The following is a 23,619-nucleotide window of genomic DNA, read 5'->3' on the forward strand; positions in this document are numbered from 1 at the left end:
TAGAGCGTTTTCTTTTTGCGTTGTATTTCAAACAATGAATTTTAACTGGTAGTGTGCTAATTGATCGCCCATTTTTTCTTTAAAAAAACGTAAATTGTTTGTTTTTTACATTCAAAAATAATTTCACTTCAATTTAAACAACGTAGCTTTTCTTTAGAAAAATATAGCGGTTAACGATTTTACTCAATTTGTAAGCACTATAACGTAGAGAATAATCTTTTAGATAAGTATAGGAATTAAGTTAAGCACTATTAAGAGAATATATAACGGATACGAACAAAAATTATATTTAACCACCATTAATATATTTAGATATGAATTATTAGCCGAAGCTATAAAAGCAGGAACGCCCTTTGCATTATGGAACGGCCCCGCTATAGTTGCTTGGTTAGAGGTAATACAACAAAATTTCGAAAATTATAAATTTACCGATATCCAGCTTCCATCTGCTAAATATTTTATAAATATTAGTTTATTTTTAAAACATGGGTAAGCGCAACTCATAAATTAGAACTGTTAACCCTCGTTCTAGAGGTTCGGGTTGAAAAGATCTATTAATGGATTTCGATTTTGAAGTTCAGAAATATATTGGTTATATTCAACGCTCTTTGAATATTATATTTGTCATACAATATTATAACTTTCCTACATTTGATATTATATTATTGAGGTCAAAATTGCATAATATTAGAAGTTAAATATAATTAAAATACTAGATATAGAAAAGAATTTAAAATAAAGATACCGATTGTTTTGACTATAAAATAATATTGGCGACGAAATAAAAAAAATGAGGTCTTCGGTCAAGTTAAATATTAAATAGAATTGTATACTTTTTTTGTTAAAAAATAAATAAATAATAGATCTGTTTAGAAATTATGGATAAAATTATATTAAATGATTTCAAAAATGATGAATGTTCTCTCGACGACTATATAGACTACATCAATTATATTCTGAATGTTAAAAATATTCCTCAAACTGACGCCACTTTGAAAAAATTATTTATAGCTTATGGAGGAATAAATATTATAACTGATATATAAAATTACTGATTCCAAGAAAAATTGATGATGTGGTATGGGCAGATTTATATAAAATTGCAAAACAACTTTATAAATATGAAAGAACTGTTTTGGCATCTAGAATTGTTTCATTAAGTCGCGGACCAACAGAATCCGTAATGAGCTATTTAAAAAATGTAAAAGAACTAGCCCGAAGATGCAAATTTGAAGATAAGTAGAACTTAGAATTCGCGATCAATTAATCGCTGGACTAAAGATGAACTAGATAAAGATCTACGTTTAAAATACCCAGATACTAGAGACGAAGACCAACCGTTAAGCTTAAACAAGGTTATAGAAATTGCTTTAGCAATGGAACTGGTATTTTATATTTGGATTCTGACTTAGAAATAAATAATACTACTAAAATGGTTTATAAAATTAAAGAGACGACCAAATATAATAATAATAAAAAACTAAATCAAAATGATAATAATAATCCACAGTATAATGATAATCTACACTATCAAAATGAAAATAAAACATACATAAAAAGAGAACCAGTGCAAGATTATAATAACTACCACAAATAATAATAATACAAGAAAACTATGCTATTTTTGTAATCGTTTTCATTCCCTTCGAAATTGACCAGCATATAGAAAAACATGCAGCAAATGTAGGAAACCAAACCACTTTGCAGTGTATTGTAAAACTAGAGAAAAAGTTTACTGTACAGACTACAATAATAACGACGAAGATTCAATTTCTCAATAAGAAAAGTCAACAAATATGGTCAGCATCCAACAATTATGGTATTAATAAACAACCACCAAATTAAAATGGAATATGATACAGGTTCGGCGGTAACCATCATTAGTGCAACAATATGAAAAAAATAGGGAGGCCAAAACTTAGCATGGTTAGAGCTCCAACTAGATATGAAAACAATACAATAAAGGGCGAAGCTTATGTAAAAGTTCAATTAGAGATAAAATAAAATGGCTTCCGTTATTAGTTACAACAACAAATGATGCAGCACTATTTAGATTTCCATGGAGTATAGAATTTGCTTTATCGTTACCAACAAATGTAAAAATCAATATGATCAACAATAAATATAATGATAATGGTAACGTGAATATTCACAAACTTTATAAAGAATTTGCTACGGTGATAATTAGGATTAATAAAAAATTTCGAACCAGTAAAATAAAATTGGGAGAAAATACAAAACCAATTGCACTACCAGCTTGATGCCTTTAAAAGTAGAAATTGAAAATGAACTGAAACGTTTTAAAGAAAATATCCTAATAAAGAAAATAGATCCTTCAACAACAAGAGTAAACCTGGAGTACTCCTATGGTAATGGTATGTAAAACTTCAGATGAACTACCATTATGTGGAGATTTCAAAGTAACATTAAATAAATTTTACTAAAAGACTATCATATTCTACCAACGTTTGAAGAATTAATCGCAAAGATTGCTAATGGAAATAAATATACAACATTAGATCACAAAAACGCATATCTACAAATGAGCATAGACGAAGAATCGCAGGAATTATTAACAATAGTTACACCAAATGGATAATACCGCTATTTACGATTACCTTTTGGTATAGCTAGAGCACCAATAATATTTCAACGATATATGGACGATTTACTGGCTGACTGTAAAGATAAAGCAGTTTATTTAGATAATGTTATAATCACAGGAAAAAATGATACAGAACATATAGAGAATGAAAAACAAGTCCTCAAAAAATTACAAAATGCGGGATTAAAAGTCAAAACAAGCAAAATAAATTATATGAAATAAAAAGTATCATATTTAGGATACATAATTGATCAGAATGGAATACACCCAGATAAAAACAAAATAATAGCAATACAAAAATATCCAACTCCAAAATATAGACATGACATAAAATCATTTTTAGGTATATTAAACTAACATACACGGTTCATACCTAACTTACATAGAATTATAGCCGAATTACATATAAAACTAGTAAAACTGTCAAATGGAATTGGACTAGATACATTATTTGAAAAAGTAATAGTAACAGAACAAAATACTATACAGTTTTATAAACCGGACCTCGAGTTAATATTAGAAACAGATGTATAACCAAGGATTTGGAGCTGTACTCATGCAAAAATATGATGAATGGTAAAGAATTTCCAATAGCTTACACCTCAAAAACTTTACAAGACGCTGAAAAGAATTATTCTACAACAGACAAAGAAGCAAAAGTAATAATAAACTGCGTAGAAAAATTTCATAACTATTTATATGGACGAAAATTTAAAATACGAACAGACCACAAACCTTTAATAAAGATATATGGTAATAACAGAGATTTAAGCTCATTAACAAACCAAAGATCATTACGTTGGGCTTATAAATTATCTGCATATGATTATGATTTATTATACAAGAATGGCGCTAATAATACAATTGCAGATACTTTATCGCGAAATCCAATAGAGAAAAATGATGATAGAATAACAAGCGAAAATAAAACAGTGAAATATATAAGAAATCTTACTTATGACGCATTAACTCTATCTAGAAAAGAATTTAGAGAAAAAACCACAAAAGATCCAATTTTAAGAAGAATAAATAAAAAATCAAGCACCAGAATTACAAGTTTTTAGATCAAGAATACATGAAATAGAAAATGATGATGGTATTTTATTTTGGAATGGCTGGTTAATCATTCCGTACTCACTTCACAAAAGAGTATTATATATATTGCATACTGGATATCCAGGGATTACATCATTGAAATTCATTACGAGACATTATATATGGTGGGAATAATTAGATAAAAATGTCGAAAAACTAGTAAACAGCTGTAGTGGATATCAAAAACAATCAGAGATATACCAGGGGTTGCCGTATACCAGGAATTCGCCATCACAACCCTGGAAAAGGGAAGAAGAAAAAGAAAAAATTGCAGGAAAACACACCGACCAACTACGAACAAGGGAAGAAGCAGTTGAAACTGAATCAATAAAAATATATAACAATATAAAGTTAGAAGAAGATAAAATAAAACCAAGTCAAGAATGAATTCAACCTCGATATCAAAAGAGGGAACGAAAGCCAACAAAAAGATTAATTGATGAATTTGAACTTGGTGATTTATTCAAAATAATAGAAACATAAATTTAAAATTTATTTTATTTTTAATTAATGGTAAGATATATTTTATTTTCCTTTAAGTCTATGTCGGTTCTTTATAGGACTAATTTCTTTTTCAAGAAAAATTTAACTTGGAAGGGTTACTATAATTAGCCGTTTTGCTTGATGGGCAGGTTAGGCAGAGTTACTAACAGCTAATTAATGTTTATTATATATTCTAACGCACATATATTCTGCTTCTCAGAGATATCGATTTACATCAAAAATTTATTATATCAGTTCAAACAACTTAATTATTACTACCCGGTAGAAATCCTAGTTCCTTTATATCACAAGTTTCGTCTAATTTATTATTCATAAGATACTCTTGATATTGGGGAGTTATTAAGAGGATTGTGGCAGTTATATTGAATTTTTTATACTTATTTAAACATGTTTTTAATTTTTTCTTCTTCTAATGAAGTAGATATTAGACCATAACACAATTGAATAATATGCTTATAAATGTAGTTCTTATTATTTATCAGAGACCTGCAGGCCCGGCCCTAAACCCGGGCCGGGTCGTATTTTAAATTTTTTAAATATACCCGGGCCGGGCCTAAAATAAATTTTTTTTATCCAGGCCGGGCCTAAAATTTTTTTTTAAAATATATCCGGGCCGGGCCTAAGATTGTTAAACCCGGGCCGGGCCTAAGATTGTTAAACCCGGGCCGGGCCTTAATATTTTTTATAAAAATTTTTACATTATGAGTTAATGGTTATAAGATTATATTATATTATAGTTATGATTAATATAATATTGGGTGATGGTTAACAGTGCCTAACACCCACAGATCGATCTAATTATTAATTTCCTGCAAATTTATTCAAAGTATTAATATATTTTTTTATAATTCATATCTAAATTTTACAACATATTTTACCAAAACAATCAAATAAAGGAATATCTTAAATAAGCCCCCTATTCAAGTATTATTAATATATTTTTTTTATAATTCATATCTAAATTTTTAGAATATATTTTACCAAAACAATCAAATAAAGGAATATCACTTCTTGAAGTTTGTAATACCTTTCAAAGCGAAAAAGGAGAAATAAAATTGTTTTTAATTGAAAAATTTGTTTTACACAAGTATCATTTTATTTCTCTTTTTCTCTGTCCCAAATTCAAGCAATTACGTATGTTGTCAGGGACAGATCGCAAGATGACGGAAAACTATATAAAAGATTATATTAAATTACAAGAGGCTCAGGAAGTAAATGAAATACCATCGACCAGTCAAATTACGACTGTTGTTAAACAAACTGAATCGTTTTATGACAAATGGGGCGATGGTAATTCTGGTAATATGTCAATACCCGATCATGAATATTATAATTACATAAATAAAAAAATAGATGAAACATTTAAGGTGGATAATTTGTTAGAGTGGTGGGCGGCTCATCAAAGCGAATTTCCAATTTTAGCAAAATTGGCAAAACGGGTATTGACAATTCCTGCTTCAAGTACAAGCTGTGAGCGGAATTTTTCCACTACTGGGAGAATTCTTGAAGAAAGAAGAAGTAATCTTCAACCTGAAAAGGTAGATATGCTTCTCTTTCTTCATGATAATTTGTGAATTTTTAATATCTTTCTTGAGTATAGGGTTTCGTCAATCATGCTGGTTTTTTAGCAAACTGTCAAATATTTATTGCATTTATTATATTTACCTTGAGTCATGAAAGTTTTTAATCCAACATTTTTCATTATTTTTTTTACAATATTATAATTATCTTCTTTTGTTAAAAATTTTTATTATAAAATAAATTATATTAATATTGTGCAATTAGATTATATTTTCAAAATATTTATTATACAGGCATTTTTTTAAATAGCGATTTATTTTTATTTTATAAATTAAATAGTAAATTAAATACAATATATTATATTCTCAAAATATTTTCCATTTTTAAAAATTAAATATTAATTTTATTTTTTTTAAATGCAATATAAAATATAGTATATGCTCAAAATATTATTACCATTTTTATGAATATTATTTTATTTTTATAAATGCAATATAAAATATAGTATATGCTCAAAATATCCATTTTTATAAATAACAGTTTTATAATTTTTATAAATTCAATATAATATTCTCAAAATATTAGCTTTTTACATGTATTTTTTAAATAATAAGCAATAATACTCGCTGAAAAATATGGTAAAATACCTCATAGGTGAATTTTTGTATATACCAGGTCGAATATAATTTTAAGCCGGGCCTAAAAAATTTAAAACCAGGCCGGGCCGTGCAAATGGTACCTCTGCAGGTCTCTGTTATTTATTAAGTGGGTCGAAATATATTTGTAATGATAAATTTAATAATAATTAATATAACCTAACTTTAACCAACTCCATTGTAGATTAGCTAGGCATTTTGGCTAAACCTCTAAGTTGAGTCTCATATTAAGAAAATCATTTGTATTCTAAAGATATCGGGAAAATGTAGTCTGGAGAATTAAAATCTAGACCTCCAGAAATTTTTTATACAACAAAAACTGTATTCTTGACTAGAATAAAATTTTGTTAAATGTAAGGAGAAAATAATGGGAACATAGAAAATTTTATAAATCAGTTAAAAGAAAGTTGTCGACAATGCCGTTATTTCAAAACAACAATTGACGAACAATTTCGGGAGTTAGAGTTAAATTACAACTAGTATTAGAAGTCCGAACTAGATCCCTGAAGATAAAAGCGAAGATGGTATTAAAATAAAATTTCAAGATGTCGTAACAGTAACAATTTTTATAACTAGAATCCATAAAGAAATAAAACTTTTAATAACGAACGTAAGAAAAAATGCTAATAATTGAGATAAATTTGATAATAATGACAGAAATGACCGACGAGTTTATAATAATAATTAGAGAAAGAATTATGATAATAGATGACATATATACTAAAGAAACATGTCCAGCATACCAAAAAGCAAACAACAATAAAAGTACGGATAAATAAAAAAAGCATTTATAATGGATTTTTACGTTCATTCTAAATATAAAAAAACATAGTAGAGGAAAAACTCAATTATGCCCCTCATCATAACTACTTATGAAAAAAAACATTACAAGCATTAGGTGTGATATATATGAGTATGAAATTAAACCCTATCAATATACAGAATATAGACTACTAATTACAATGGATTACCATTGTTTTTAGAATTTATTTAAGACTCAAGGCCAAGTACAAATAAATTGTTTAAATGTAGCAAATAGTAAGGAAAAAAGATATTAAGAAATGTATTGGTAAGTTGAGTATAAAGTTCTCGAAGTTTGACCCAATGGCCACTCCAATTGAATGGGCTACACTAGTGTTGTTAAACGGCTCGTTTTGAGCCGATTTTTAAAAACGGCTTATTCACTATTTCATGCAGAATAATTTAACTCAAGCCTGAAGATTTTGTTTGTAGAAGGAACAAAGGTTTGGACATCTATTAGCGAAATCTCAAGGCTTAGGCTATATTTTTCAGGCTAAAATAATGAGTTAGCCATTTTTAAAAATCGGCTCAAAATGAGCCGTTTAACAACACTAGGCTACACCAATTTAACCATATTAAACAGTTTGTAGAGTCAGAATTTGTGGAGACTTTCGTGTAACTTTAAATCCACATTTAAAATTTGATCAATAGTTACTATCAACGTTTGAAGATATTAAATTCAGTGGTCGTATGTTCACTACAATAGATTTTTGTGATGCTTGTTGGAGATTGACAAAGAATATCGAATATACCTAGTTATTATCATACAACTTGGATATTTACGCTATTCTATTACCTTTTGAGTTAAATGTTTTTATTGAAATACCAATTGGTTCTTAGAAGATGTACAGGACTCGCAGACCAAGACAATATTCAAGTATATAGTATGCTAGGGAATAAAAATAAAACTATCAAAAGCGATTTTTCTTTAAAAAAATATAACATCCTTAGGACACTTCTGAGGATAGCCTAATTTAATAAAAAAATTTATAAAGCTAGGCAGTAGGTACCAGAGTTGTTAAAGTATCTAGATACTTGATATAAAAATGTGATATCTGTATCTAGATAGATTTTTGATTAAAGTATCTGTATCTAGATATTATTTTAGAGGTATCTGTATCTGTTTTTAGATACTTTTTAAGTTACATTTTGATATACTTTTATTTAACGCTTTTTTATATTATAAATAAAAATACTTGAGTGTAAAATTTATTTTATTTCATATGAGCATATAAATTAATAATATTAAAAAATTATATATATATGTAAAATATTAAAACTTATATATAAAAAAGATATATAAATATTAATTAAATATTATGTCCGAGTTATCAATAACAAGCAAATTCTGATATTACAATCCATCTCAAGGAATTTGCCATTTTTAATTGCTATGGAATTGGTATTTTATTCTATTATATTAATTTTTAAGTTTAATATTGATGACGAAAATGACGACATTCCATGGCCAATTTATAGACCATATTTTAAAATAATATCTCAAAATAAAGAAAACAAATCTCTGTTAGTAAAATGTTTGCCATGTCCCAAAAAATATGAAAATTTCAGTTAGCATTACCTTAACTTCGAACATTGTAAAACATTTAAGGGTATAGATACTAAATAAATGTTTAAATTTTAAGAGAAAACATCAAACACTCTTAATCCTAATAAAAAAGGGGAAGGAGAAAAAATCTATTAAAGAAAATATTGGACTAGGCTCATCGTCCATTGGTTTTTTTTTCAAGAGACCTCAGACTTTAACCCAAACCATTTTAGATGATTTAATATCTGATTTTATTATAGATAGAATTCAGCCATTTTCAATTGATGAAAATCCATCATTTATAAAAATGATCAAAACATTAGCTCCACTAAAAAATATAATTTGCAGATAGACAGTGATTGCTAGAATTTCCCAAAGATGGGAGAATGAAAAGAAAGAAATCATTAAAAGTCTAATAGAACCATCGTTAATATGCACAACAGCCGATTGTTGGAGTGCCTATCGCTGGTAAACATATTTCCCAGCTCATTATTAAATTGAAAATTTTTAAACAAATGAACCTGAAATTTTGTTTACCAATAGGTAAATTAATAATAAATTAATCAGTATTTAATAATTCTAGGTTTATGTGGACAATTGTTGAAGATGAAAATATTTTGGCAACTATGCTTCATCCTTTTTTTAAAGATTGGACATGGTTGCAAATGGATGAAAATTTTAATAAAAAAAAAACAATTAATACAAAGATTAGTTGAGGAATTATCAAAGTCTTCAAATGAGTGCAAATTAACCTGTGAAAAAAAACTAATAATTGAATATCCGATTTTTTTCAGTATCCCACAGCAGGAGATATGATTGTTAATGATTTAAATTCTGATAATCAACAAATTTTAAATAGTTTTTTCAAAAATGAATGCCAAGATTTTAGTATTTTTAAACAATATCCTGATATAAAAATGTTATTCATTAAATATGACACCACAATCCCTTCCAGTGCCCCTGTTGAAAGACTTTTTAGTATAGCTAAAAATGTCTTTACAGATAAACGAGGATGTCTTAAACCAAAATTTTGAAAATATTACTGAAATCTAATAAGTATTTATAATCATTTAATCATATATTATATTATTTTATTAATGATATATAATAATTATTTATATTAATCATATATTATATTAATATCTAAAAATCATTATTATAGTTATATTTTGATAAATGTGATATCAAGTCAATAAATTTTTTAGATCATTTCATGAATTTTCACAAAAGAATCCTAATTTAGGTTTATCAAACCTTATTTAAGAGTATAATAAAAAATGTATCTGTATCAAGATAACTTTTTAGAAGCTGTATCTGTATCTAGATAAATTTTTAGACTATGTATCTGTATCTAGATCCATTTAAAAAGTATTTTTTAACAACTCTGGTAGGTACTATAAAATTAAAGGAGATTATATTGAATTTAAAAAAATTATTTATTCAATAGCAAAATTTTTTTTATTATAATAATATTTTTTATTGGTTTATTACATACTCTAAAATTAATTTAATGGCTTAAAAGAAGCCAATTTTGCGCCAAACAATTGATAATGTGTTACAATAAAAAAGGGGAACTCTCAATAATTTATACCGATACCGTTGTAAGTTGAAATCTGTAAGAAGCATAAAATTTAGGTTATTTAATGTAGTTCATTCCCTTTCTATATTTTATCGGATGGAAAATGCAAAATATAAGGCTATAAACGGTGGCCTGGTCTGAATTATTTAATCGAAATAAATTTAACAGATTCGATCTTAAATGTCTTGCATTTTACTTGACTATCATATAACCCCTTACATCACAATGATGGTGAATTATTTATACCCGAAAATCAAAGCCTTTGATAGTCCTAGTTTTCAAGACCAATATCCCTTTTTCAAGCGTTTTAAATTTACACATCAAATTATTTTTAAAATTTTATCCAAAAATCTCTAAATATAATCGATGATAAAAATTCAAAAATACATGGTTTAATTCTTTTTATTGATTATACAGTTATGGGTGGGTATGCCGGCATGGTACGTAGCAGCATGTCGTGCCAACGTAAAAAGCGGAGCCGTTATGTCGGCTCTTTCCGACGCCGAAATTCAGCGCGAAATCGGTATCAGCAACCCGTTGCACCGGCTCAAACTGCGCTTGGCTATACAGGAGATGGTTGGTCTCACAGATCCCACTACAGCCTTGACCCTCAAACAACCCTCTTCTTGCCATAGTGTACTTAAAATTTTAATTTAGTTTAAATAAATTAGGCTTGCAGACTACGATAGAGTCTCTTTTTGATTATATCTTCTTATTTATCATTCTGACAATGCAAATTAAATTGTAGGTAAGATTACATTAAATTTAGTTAAAAATGAGACATCTAATATAATTATGCTTTCAAAAACATATGCTTAGAAATTTATTTTTGTAAGGATTTCTTCAAATTTTAGTTTTAGATAATCTCAAGTAAATGTCATCCCCTGCGGATAAGCTATAAATTTTTTAATAGTTTTATATAATTATTTAGTACATTTAAGAATTTACACTATTTCCTTCTTCATAATTAACTTATCAGGGTTTGGCAAATTTTCAGAAAATTGTATTCGGATACAGATACTTTATAAAATTTTGTATTTAAGATACAAGATACTTTAGAAAAATTTCAATAAGAAATAAGATACAAGATACTTGTATTTTTTAAAAAAAAGTATCTAAGATACAAGATACTTTTTTAAAAAACTTTAAATAGTCAAAATCAAAATGTATAAAGCTTTATTTTCTTATCTATAATATAAATTTATAAAAAAATATTTAAAATAAATTGTAGAAAATAACAAATTTATTATAAAAGATAATGCGATATTCCATTTAATAATTATATAATTAGTAAATAATAAAAAATCAGCATTATTTTTTAATATTATTAATTTTTCGTTCAATCTTTGACGATTTGGTCTATTAACCATATTAGCAAAGCTAAATAATCTTTCAACGGGGGCTGAGGAGGGTAATATTGTGTTATATTTAATAAATATTTCTTTTATATATAACTATTTAACATATTTATACTCCGCCTGCCATCTTTCATATAATTTAGGACCTCTAGTTCAATATCATTTATTGAATTATTAGAATTGGATGTGGTACTTTTAAGGCAAAAGTAATCATCATCTTCATCAATTGAAGATTTTGTTGAAGTATTAATTTCAATATTATTTTTAAAAACAATTAAAACTTCATGTAATAACAAATCCTGAAGGTATTTTATTTCTTTTTCACCATCAATTCAACGATTTTTAAAATAGGGATGAGAAATAGTTGCCAAAAATGCACTTTTAAAATTGTTATCAAAATCATATATATTTTTAAATCTTTTATTTAAATAATTTTCTATGGCAACAGCGAATGGTTTGCAAAATTTTAGATTGGTTTGAATTAAATTTGTAATTTTTTTTAACGACATTTAAAATTGGAGCTGATTCTCCATAATGGCAGTTGATTTCACTCTGTATTTTGTCAATCGCTATAGCCAATGGGGCCATTATATTGCAATATTCTTCTAAATATTGAATTTCAATATCTCTTAATTTAGGAAATTCTAATTTTTGACATAATTTAGGAAGTTCGCCTTTAAATTTTAATAAACTATGAAGACTATCATACAAACTATTCCATCTAGTGCAACAAGGTGTAACTAATTGTTTTCCTAAAACTGCTTTGATAAGTTCTGCAGTTTTAGGCCTATTATTTGCATTCCATAGCTTAGTACATTTAGCTATTGCAGGATGATGAATTTTAGAAATGTTAGGAGAATCCTTAATAGCTCTTTCGACATCTGTTGTGGCAATTAGACTTATCGTATGGCACAAACAACGAGTGTGTTGAGGCAATGTTATTGAGGCTTCTTTAGACCCTTAAATAAACAAATAAATAATTTTATTTGAATAAAATTTTTTACTAAATTTACAATATCATAATAAATTTTAAAGAAGTATTAAATAATACTTTCAATGATTTCGAATTCTATACATTCATCATCATTGATGTCAAAGTCATTCTCTACAGCTTCCATAGAATATCCAAACTCCTTGAAAGCTTTCTTAAAGTTAGAGCCGTTATTGTAACAGTTGCTATAACTTTTTCGTCAATACCAAAGTCACGATGAATTTCTTTAAGCTCCGTGAAGTTGACCGAACGATGGAAGCACTAACGATGAATCATATGTCATTTTGCTTCGTTAGTGCTTGTTATTGCTTCAATCCGTATAGTAGCCGAATTTAAGGAAAAAAAGTTATAAGCAAAAATAAAAATTTGTGCCAACTTCACGCTTAAAAGTCGATTGTAAGCACTAACGATGAAACTTATATCATTCTTTAGTGCTTCGCTAGTAGAGGTTAGTGCTTCAATCCATTTTGTAGCCGAATTTATGAATAAAAAGTTATTCACGAAAAAAACAAAAATAAACAAATAATGGCGACGTGCCAAAACAAAAATTATAGGAGTACTAAACATCCGGTTTTCGCCATTATTTAGTGCTTAATTAGTGTATTTAAATTCCGTTATTAATTTTGTTAACCGTCATATGAAAAAATTGTAAAATGCTAAAGAAATTTTTAGAGGTGAAATTTCGGCTAGAAAATTATGAAAGCACTAACGATGAAACTTATATCATTTTTTAGTGCTTCGTTAGTAGAGGTTAGTGCTTTAATCAGTTTTGTAGCCGAATTTAAGAATAAAAAGTTATTAGCAAATAAAATAAAAATAAACAAATAATGGCGACGTGCCAAAACAAAAACTATAGGAGTACTATACATCCGGTTTTCGCCATTATTTAGTGCTTAATTAGTATATTTAATTTCCGTAATTTATTTTGTTAACCGTCATATGGAATAAATGTAACACGCTAAAGAAATTTTTAGGGGTCAAATTTCGGCTAGAAAATTATGAAAGCACTAACGATGAAACTTATATCATTCTTTAGTGCTTCGTTAGTAGAGGTTAGTGCTTTAATCAGTTTTGTAGCCGAATTTAAGAATAATAAGTTATTCACAAAAAAAACAAAAATAAACAATGGCGACGTGCCAAAACAAAAACTATAGGAGTACTAAACATCCGGTTTTCGCCATTATTTAGTGCTTAATTAGTGTATTTAAATTCCGTTATTAATTTTGTTAACCGTCATATGAAAAAATTGTAAAACGCTAAAGAAATTTTTAGAGGTCAAATTTCGGCTAGAAAATTATGAAAGCACTAATGATGAAACTTATATATTTAGATCTCATTATTATCAATATAATTATGCAGGAATTCTGATAGTTACCCTGATTCAATATAGCACATCAATAATTCAAATTTTCTGACACCTCTTTAGAAGCTTAAGAAAAGAATATATCAAATTGATTATGTTTCTATAGATAGATATGAATAATTGTATTCAAACTCTTCTCTAGAAATTATCAAAACAACTAAAGAAGTTATTAATAAAAATGTAAGTCCAACTCCACTTAGTGGTCGAAAATATAATCCTCAAGCGTTATATCTTTTTATTGGAAAACTGTTACTCGATAATATAAATAGATTGTAGAATAAGAGTGTTATAATTTTATTCGAATATTGTAACTACAATATTGATGGAAGAATAAAGAAGGAAAAAATTATAAAAAATGTATGATATAATTTTCAACGAATAAAACAGCAATTAGCGAAAATAAGCATATAATCAATAAAACATTCTATATAACAAATATAAACAAATACGAATATAGTTTAAAAAACCTTTATGTTTAAAAAACCTTTAGTTATAAATAATATTTAATTTTTTAATACATATAATGCAATATAATTTTATTTGAATTGTATAGGATAATTTTCAATTCACAATTTCTGTTGTCACAAATGCCAAAATTTATTTAGGGGTCGTGTAAAATCATTTGATTTGATAAGCTCCTCCCAAGATAAAAACATTCTTCAATCCTAAAATCATATATATTATTCATTTGATATTTTAAAATATACCTTATTCTATAGGATTAGGAAACTTCAGCAAATACCATATAATATATAAGATCGGAGAAAATATCATATATTTTCTAATTTAATAATTCCAGTACTATATTGAACGACAAATTTAATTCTTTCTCTAGCATAATATGGATTTAATTTAAATATATTTTTGCATGGGAAGTGTCAAGGGCTTAATTGTAAAAGCTATGTAACGAAATGTTGAACAATATTAATGGTCAAACTTTATTTTTATTTGTATTATGATAACTAATTATAACAGTACTACCGTCAAGAAAGACGGGCGCATTTAATTTTTGCCTACAATTTTTTACCTTTTTATTTATAATTTAAAGCCAAATTAAGTTATTATTGTTAGATGAGAGTTTTTAATACCTATCTTATTTACCCCATTAACTAATCACATTTACTTCCCACCCCGTGAAGGTGGGAGTTGGAATTTAAGGGAGCAAAGAGGGAAAAATAAGATTGACTAAAAAAAGGAAGAAATTAAAAAAAAGAGACAAAGATATTTATAGCATTTTTATAATTTAAAAGAAGAGATGCTGATACTTTCATATTTAATACGTCTGAACAATACCAAAAAATAGGTAGTATATAAATTACAAACTATGTTAAAATAGTTTGTAATATAATATACAATTTCACTTTATATATTTTTTAAAAAATAATTTTTATTACACTATGATTTTGAATATAGATTTCGTATTTCAATTTTTTTAAAAAATTCACAAAATAAAGAAACATTATCACAAATATTCTTAAATATAATTTAAATGGCTTATTTTATTTACAATTTTATACTAAAATAATTAACCACACATGAGATTAATTAATCTAATCTATTATAAATTTTATAAAATTTTTTACTGCCTTTAAAAAAATTGACAATCTAGAAAGAAAAATAATTATACCAAATCTTAATATAGCTCCTATTCTCATTGCTTGTATCATAGTTCTTTGATTTTTAATTCATTATTCTTCAAGTTAATTTAAAAAATTTTGTGTTTAAAATTATTATTATATAATTATTTCATTCATTTAATGACCATCAAGCCAATCGGCATTTAATAAAGATATGATTTTAAATAATTTTCCGTAATTTTTATATATTTAGGATGGTAGGGAAGGTAACCTCTTGCAAATAACGGGGATAAATAAATGGTGGGGAATCAGGGATAGCAAAATCTCTAAAAATGATTAGGAAAAAAAATACAAGGTTTACCCCGAGAAATAATTAAGTTGGAGAAATATTTTAAATTTTAATATGTAGCTTAATAATAGTTCTTTAATATGACATACAAAGTAAGAATCAAAATCCCCGCAAATTCTTATATTTTATCAAATAAATATGATATATTGAGAACTGCTTATTGATATTGGGCAAGCTTTGATCACATATTCCTTTTATTTTCGATTTTTTTTTAATTAACATTTTTAATTTATAATAATGGACAATTAAAATATTTTTAATATACAAACACGAAATTAATAATAACAAGGTTTAAAAAAAAATCATAATCATTACATCTAATCCTTTCCCAAAGGATGATCAGAATTTTTATTTTCATCGTGTGGGCGTTTGGGGCATAAAATATTCAACTGTCGGGAAAATTATGGATCTTTGCCAAGAACAAGATCTAGGAGAACCGACGTTGCCCTCGCGGGATTGCCAAAAGAATCGGTGGATAACTCATTCAGGATTCCATTGTCGGAAAAGTTCATAAAGCCTCGACAAGTGGGACAGGACATCAGGCGCATTTAAGGACATCATTGGAAGTCCAAAGAATGGAAGAGCTGATGCTAGGGCAAAGTGACGATGAAAATAAAAATTCCGATCATCCTTTGGGTAAGGATTAGATGTAATGATTATGATTTTTTTTTAAACCTTGTTATTATTAATTTCGTGTTTGTATATTAAAAACATTTTTGTAATTGTCGATTATTATAAATTAAAAATGTTAATTTAAAAAAAAAATCGAAAATAAAAGGAATATGTGATCAAAGCTTGCCCAATATCAATAAGCAGTTCTCAATTTATATTCTATTTATTTGATAAAATATAAGAATTTGCGGGGATTTTGATTTTGATTTTTACTTTGTATGTCATATTAAAGAACTATTATTAAGCTACATATTAAAATTTAAAATATTTCTCCAACTTAATTATTTCTAGGGGTAAAACTTGTATTTTTTTTCCTAATCATTTTTAGAGATATTGCTATCCCTGATTCCCCACCATTAATTTATCCCCGTTATTTGCAAGAGGTTACCTTCCCTACCATACGGAAAATTATTTAAAATCATTTCTTTATTAAATGCCGATTGGCTTGATGGTCATTAAATGAATGAAATAATTATATAATAATAATTTTAAACAGAAAAGTTTTTAAATTAACTTGAAGAATAATGAATTAAAAATCAAAGAACTATGATTCTCACAAGCAATGAGAATAGGAGCTATATTAAGATTTGGTATAATTATTTTTCTTTCTAAATTGTCAAATTTTTTTTAAATTATTTTAATGGCAGTAAAAAAAATTATAAAATTTATAATAGTAGATTAATTAATCATTGTAAATAAAATATGCCATTTAAATTATATTTAAGAATATTTGTGATGCTTCTTTATTTCGTGAATTTTCTAAAAAAAATTGAAATACGAAATCTATATTCAAAATCAAAAGTGTAATAAAAATTATTTTTTAAAAAATATATAAAGTGAAATTGTATATTATATTACAAACTATTTTAACATAGTTTGTAATTTATATACTACCTATTTTTTTGGTATTGTTCAGACGTATTAAATATGAAAGTATCAGCATCTCTTCTTTTAAATTATAGAAATGCTATAAATATCTTTGTCTCTTTTTTTTAATTTCTTCCTTTTTTTAATCAATCTTATTTTTCCCTCTTTGCTCCCTTAAATTCCAACTCCCACCTTCACGGGGTGGGAAGTAAATGTGATTAGTTAATGGGGTAAATAAGATAGGTATTAAAAACTCTCATCTAACAATAATAACTAAATTTGGCTTTAAATTATAAATAAAAAGGTAAAAAATTGCAGGCAAAAATTAAATGCGCCCGTCTTTCTTTACGGTAGTACTGTTATAATTAGTTATCATAATACAAATAAAAATAAAGTTTGACCATTAATATTGTTCAACATTTCGTTACATAGCTTTTACAATTAAGCCCTTGACACTTCCCATGCAAAAATATATTTAAATTAAATCCATATTATGCTAGAGAAAGAATTAAATTTGTCGTTCAATATAGTACTGGAATTATTAAATTAGAAAATATATGATATTTTCTCCGATCTTATATATTATAAGGTATTTGCTGAAGTTTCCTAATCCTATAGAATAAGGTATATTTTAAAATATCAAATAAATAATATATATGATTTTAGGATTGAAGAATGTTTTTATCTTGGGAGGAGCTTATCAAATCAAATGATTTTACACGACCCCTAAATAATTTATGTCATTTGTGACAACAGAAATTGTGAATTGAAAATTATCCTATACAATTCAAATAAAATTATATTGCATTATATGTATTAAAAAATTAAATATTATTTATAACTATGCCATAAAGGTTTTTTAAACATAAAGGTTTTTTAAACTATATTCGTATTTGTTTATATTTGTTATATAGAATGTTTTATTGATTATATGCTTATTTTCGCTAATTGCTGTTTTATTCGTTGAAAATTATATCATACATTTTTTATAATTTTTTCCTTCTTTATTCTTCCATCAATATTGTAGTTACAATATTCGAATAAAAATATAACACTCTTAATCTACAATTTATATTATCGAGTAACAGTTTTCCAATAAAAAGATATAACGCTTGAGGATTATATTTTCGACCACTAAGTGGAGTTGGACTTACATTTTTATTAATAACTTCTTTAGTTGTTTTGATAATTTCTAGAGAAGAGTTTGAATACAATTATTCATATCTATCTATAGAAACATAATCAATTTGATATATTCTTTTCTTAAGATTCTAAAGAGGTGTCAGAAAATTTGAATTATTGATATGCTATATTGAATCAGGGTAACTATCAGAATTCCTGCATAATTATATTGATAATAATGAGATCTAAATATATAAGTTTCATCGTTAGTGCTTTTATAATTTTCTAGCCGAAATTTGACCTCTAAAAATTTCTTTAGCGTTTTACAATTTTTTCATATGACGGTTAACAAAATTAATAACGGAATTTAAATACACTAATTAAGCACTAAATAATGGCGAAAACCGGATGTTTAGTACTCCTATAGTTTTTGTTTTGGCACGTCGCCATTGTTTATTTTTGTTTTTTTCGTGAATAACTTTTTATTCTTAAATTCGGCTACAAAACTGATTAAAGCACTAACCTCTACTAACGAAGCACTAAAGAATGATATAAGTTTCATCGTTAGTGCTTTCATAATTTTCTAGCCGAAATTTGACCTCTAAAAATTTATTTAGCGTGTTATATTTTTTTCATATGACGGTTAACAAAATAAATTACGGAATTTAAATACACTAATTAAGCACTAAATAATGTCGAAAACCGGATGTTTAGTACTCCTATAGTTTTTGTTTTGGCACGTCGCCATTATTTGTTTATTTTTGTTTTTTTCGTGAATAACTTTTTATTCTTAAATTCGGCTACGGAACTGATTGAAGCACTAACCTCTACTAACGTAGCACTAAAGAATGATATAAGTTTCATCGTTAGTGCTTCCAATCGACCTTTAAGCGTGAAGTTGACACAAATTTTTATTTTTGCTTATAACTTTTTTCCCTTAAATTCGTCTACTATACAGATTGAAGCACTAAAAAATGACATATGATTCATCGTTAGTGCTTCCAATCGTTCGGCCAACTTCACGGACCTATTTCTTTTATGATCATCTTGAAGTTCTTCAAAAAATTTGCCATTAAGTATGCTTAGTTTAAATTATTGTTATAATTTTCGGTTGAAGAATCATCTTAATACGAAGATAAACATATTATTCTATTTTCTTCTTCCATAATTTTAAAATAGACAGATATAAAACGATTCAAATATGGTAGTTATAATTGTTAGCAAATTGCTATATGACGACCAACGTCATATATCAAAAATTATCTTAAAATATCTAAATTTTGATTAAATTTTTCATTTAAATCTTAAAACAATATCATTTTAAATTTTAATACTATTTAAATTAACCAATATAAATTTTTTTTAAAGTATCTGTATCTTTTTGAATACAAAGTTGGTTAAGATACAAATACTTTTAAATAATATGTATCTTAGATACTGGATACAAGATACTTTCCAAAATTATAAAAAAGATAGAAGAGACAAGATACAAAAGTATCTTGTATCTTAGATACAAATATCCGCGATACTGCCCAACCCTGTAACTTAGATAATATTTTTTATAGAATCTGGCTTACGGAGATATGAATCATGAATGGGTGGGTAATGAATGGTTACCTAGTTTAGGTCTTTCTCAATACAGAACATCATTTATGGAATGTCTTGTTGATGCAAGGATGTTAGAACATTTGACCAAAAAGGATTTAAGAAATCAGCTAAAGATAGTTGATTCTTTTCATAGGTTTAATTCATTAAAACTATATCAACATACTATTTATCTGTCAAGTTTTATTTCAATAATTTTTGGGTGTTTTGATATTATTTTATTATTTAATTTTTTTTGTTAAGATCATAATTAGGGCTGTGCCGATATTAAATATCAGATCGGTACCGATATTTAGAGTTTGCCGAAAATATTGGATCGGGCCGATACCTGTAATAACCCGATCCGATCTTTTTACTTCTTTTTTTTGTTATTTTATGTTATGTATATTTATTTTACATTATTATAATAATTTCTAAATAATTTTTTTAAATTTTATTTCTTTTTTAAAATAGATTTATAGTATTTTAAAAGTTTTTTTTTATAAAAATAGAAAGGAACACCCAAAGTTTTATTTATTATTATTTTAAATCTTTTTAAATAACGCCAATTTTTTTATTTATACAAGAATTTTTTTAAATATGGTATCTGAATAATGGAAATATTTTACAAAAGATAATTTTGCAAAATGCGTTATCTGCGGAATCATCTAAGTCTGCTTTACGGCAGGAGATATAGCTGGTCCATATCGTAGAAGCTCCAGAAAATCTAGAGGCTTTCATATTTATTTAAAAAATCTAATATATTATAATTTTATATATTAAATATTACAATTTTATAATTCATACCAACATAAAATGGATATATTATTAAATATATATTTTTTTATTATAGTCTTAATAGTAGAAATAAAAAAATTAAATTCATAATTCGATTTTTTGCATAAAAAATATTGATTTCTTAATCACATTTTGTTCAAAGGGGGGTGATTAAAAATCAGTATAAATATCGGTATCGGATCGGTTTTGAAACAATATCGAAAAGATCGAATCGGTGAAAAATATGTGGATCGGCACATCCTTAATCATAATTATTAAATTGAAAATTTATATGCAGTTAAGCGATTCCATAATTTTAGAGATACTATTTTCGGGAATTATTTACAAAGGGTATAATTTTCCTAAAACTTGGTTCAATCTTTCAATTGTTTAATTTCATCATTCTATTAAAATTGACCCTATAAAAATGAATACTTTTATGATAAAGTGACTCATATTTTCATTTTTAAATATTCAATAACGCCAGTTTTACTCCAAATATTCATAATAAAGCGAAATATCCAATAGTTTTTATTTCCATTGTGATAATATAAATTTATTTTAACGTATTTATTGGTTATTAAAAGTATGTTTTCCTTTAAAAGAATGGTGCTGAAGTACTGCATTCTTTTGTTTAACATTACAAATGATACATACACATTGTTATTTTTGAAAAGTTTGCAATTAATTGATTGGATTACAAAATTAGTTATCGAAATATCTCGAAAATAAAGAAATCAATTTGAATTTCATTATTATTATATAGGAAAAAATATTTGGTGATTTGAGTTGGAACAATTAAATTAATTTAAATAATGCATTTATCCCGCCCACCCGGTGGTAAATATTTTTAGAGCGAGGCATAACCTTTTGCAGCCTAATTTAAAAACAGAAAAAATATCAAACTCAAAATATTTAATTATTTTCTTTTTCATATAATGCATTAAATTTAAATAGGGGTAGCTCGGGGTGTAGCATAATTTTTAATTAATGGAAATATTATTAATTTATAATTTATATACAAAAGAAGGGTATCGATTTCAATATTAAGCTTATTAGCAAAAGAATATATTCTCCGCCTACCCTTGGTTATGATAACCATGTACGGATATGTACACTTGGACATACCTTTTCTCAAATGCCTTGATTTTAACATTTTAATCGGACCGCACCTGGAGCTTAGCGTAGCTTTGAATTATTTTATTTAAATTCTTTTTAAAAAAAATACCAAAATTTTTATTTTCCTCAGGCCCTTATAATTTTTCCACTTTTAAAAATCAAACGCATATTTTTATTTAAAATTTTTGGATCTAACTCGGATCGACAAAAGTTTAGAATAGATTCGAATCTTTGAAAAAAATTAGGTGCTGTATCATTACTCTTATCGTGAATTTTATAGGTTCGAAGAATTCAGCCCTAACAATTGCAACAAACTAATTTATTTTGATGAATCTAATTTTTTTTAACCTAATTAATTATACATGACAATTAGGTCTATTTTGAAATTTCAGTGTCAAAAAATATTTTTATGCAAATGTCAAATTTTTAGACTAATTTTGACTGATGTGTGAAATGATGTGTCATAAGATATTAGTTACTTTCATTTTAAAAATTTGCCCTTTTAACATAATTTTAATATATTGTGTAAAGATCGAACCAAGTTTTATAGGCTTAAACCCATCCTTTTATTTTACGAACTGAGCCCAGAACCGTTATTTTTCTGATCCCAAACTTGAACTGATATTCGTTAAGGGCTCTTATCCTTGTATTTTATCTAATGACATTAATACTATAAATGACAATCGTAATGTTAAAATAAAATATGAAGCATATAAAATTGAAGTGATTTGTGGTCATTTTGTGTATGGAATTTGTATTATACGAGTATAGATTATTATCGGAATTTTCTATTTTTTTAATGCGTAATTTTTGTTTATATTTGTCAAGATCTTTTCTCAAGGTTTAAATATTTGAATTAGGACACAATCTACACTTATAAAGTGTAAACGTAGTGCCCTTAACTTTCTTTATGGCGTAGAAAAGTTTCAAACTGGGACCAGGACAGAGTTAAGTCATTTTTTCATGAAGAAATAAGTACTATTGACAATATATTCATAATAAAATAAATTATCACATTAGAGAATATAAATTTACTTACTTTAATTGATTCAATATTAATTAGATCAATAATCTTGAATATGTAAAATTTAATAACAAAAATATATTAATTAAAAATAAAAAACGTTGGTAGTTGATTTATAAAATTTAAAAAAAAAATTCATATTTTTTAAAAAAAATTTAATGTAACGTTTTCGTTAACATTACTCACGTGAAACGCGTTAATCGTTAGCTTTTGAACAAGTATTCCAGAAAAGTAACGCCGTTACTTTTATTTTACGTTAACAGCACTAATTACATTCTTATGAATATTGTCTTTATTACACTGTGTGGCAAATTTCGACTTGATTTTTTTGGGAGAAAATTAAATAAACATGTTTTAAGACAGTTTTTTTATGCATATTCTAAATCCGCTGTCAGTTTTTTTCTAGCACGTCAGGTTTTTTTTTATTTATTTTAGGTTAAAGTGGCCAAAAAGGTCATTTTTAACACTTTTTGAAGGTTTATAACTTCGATTCTAATGATCCCTACAAC

General features: G+C 26.2%; 1 protein-coding gene across 4 annotated transcripts in view; it reads left to right on the top strand.

Moving 5' to 3' along the window:
- Nucleotides 1-23,619, top strand: part of LOC135931500 (liprin-alpha-2-like) — a 100,108-nt gene that overhangs the window by 68,106 nt on the left and 8,383 nt on the right. For 3 of the 4 annotated variants that reach the window (XM_065468661.1, XM_065468662.1, XM_065468663.1), the window contains exons 21-23: nucleotides 313-394; nucleotides 10,725-10,943; nucleotides 20,172-20,347. In XM_065468661.1, the coding sequence (XP_065324733.1) occupies nucleotides 313-394; nucleotides 10,725-10,943; nucleotides 20,172-20,347 (477 nt within the window). Of the gene's footprint in view, nucleotides 1-312; nucleotides 395-10,724; nucleotides 10,944-20,171; nucleotides 20,348-20,824; nucleotides 20,844-23,619 lie in introns of those variants that run through there. The other variant, XM_065468664.1, reaches the window with a different exon arrangement.

Source organism: Gordionus sp. m RMFG-2023, chromosome 1 (assembly GCF_954871325.1).
Source record: "Gordionus sp. m RMFG-2023 chromosome 1, tfGorSpeb1-WG-v2, whole genome shotgun sequence".
Lineage (NCBI taxonomy): Eukaryota > Metazoa > Nematomorpha > Gordioida > Chordodea > Parachordodidae > Gordionus > Gordionus sp. m RMFG-2023.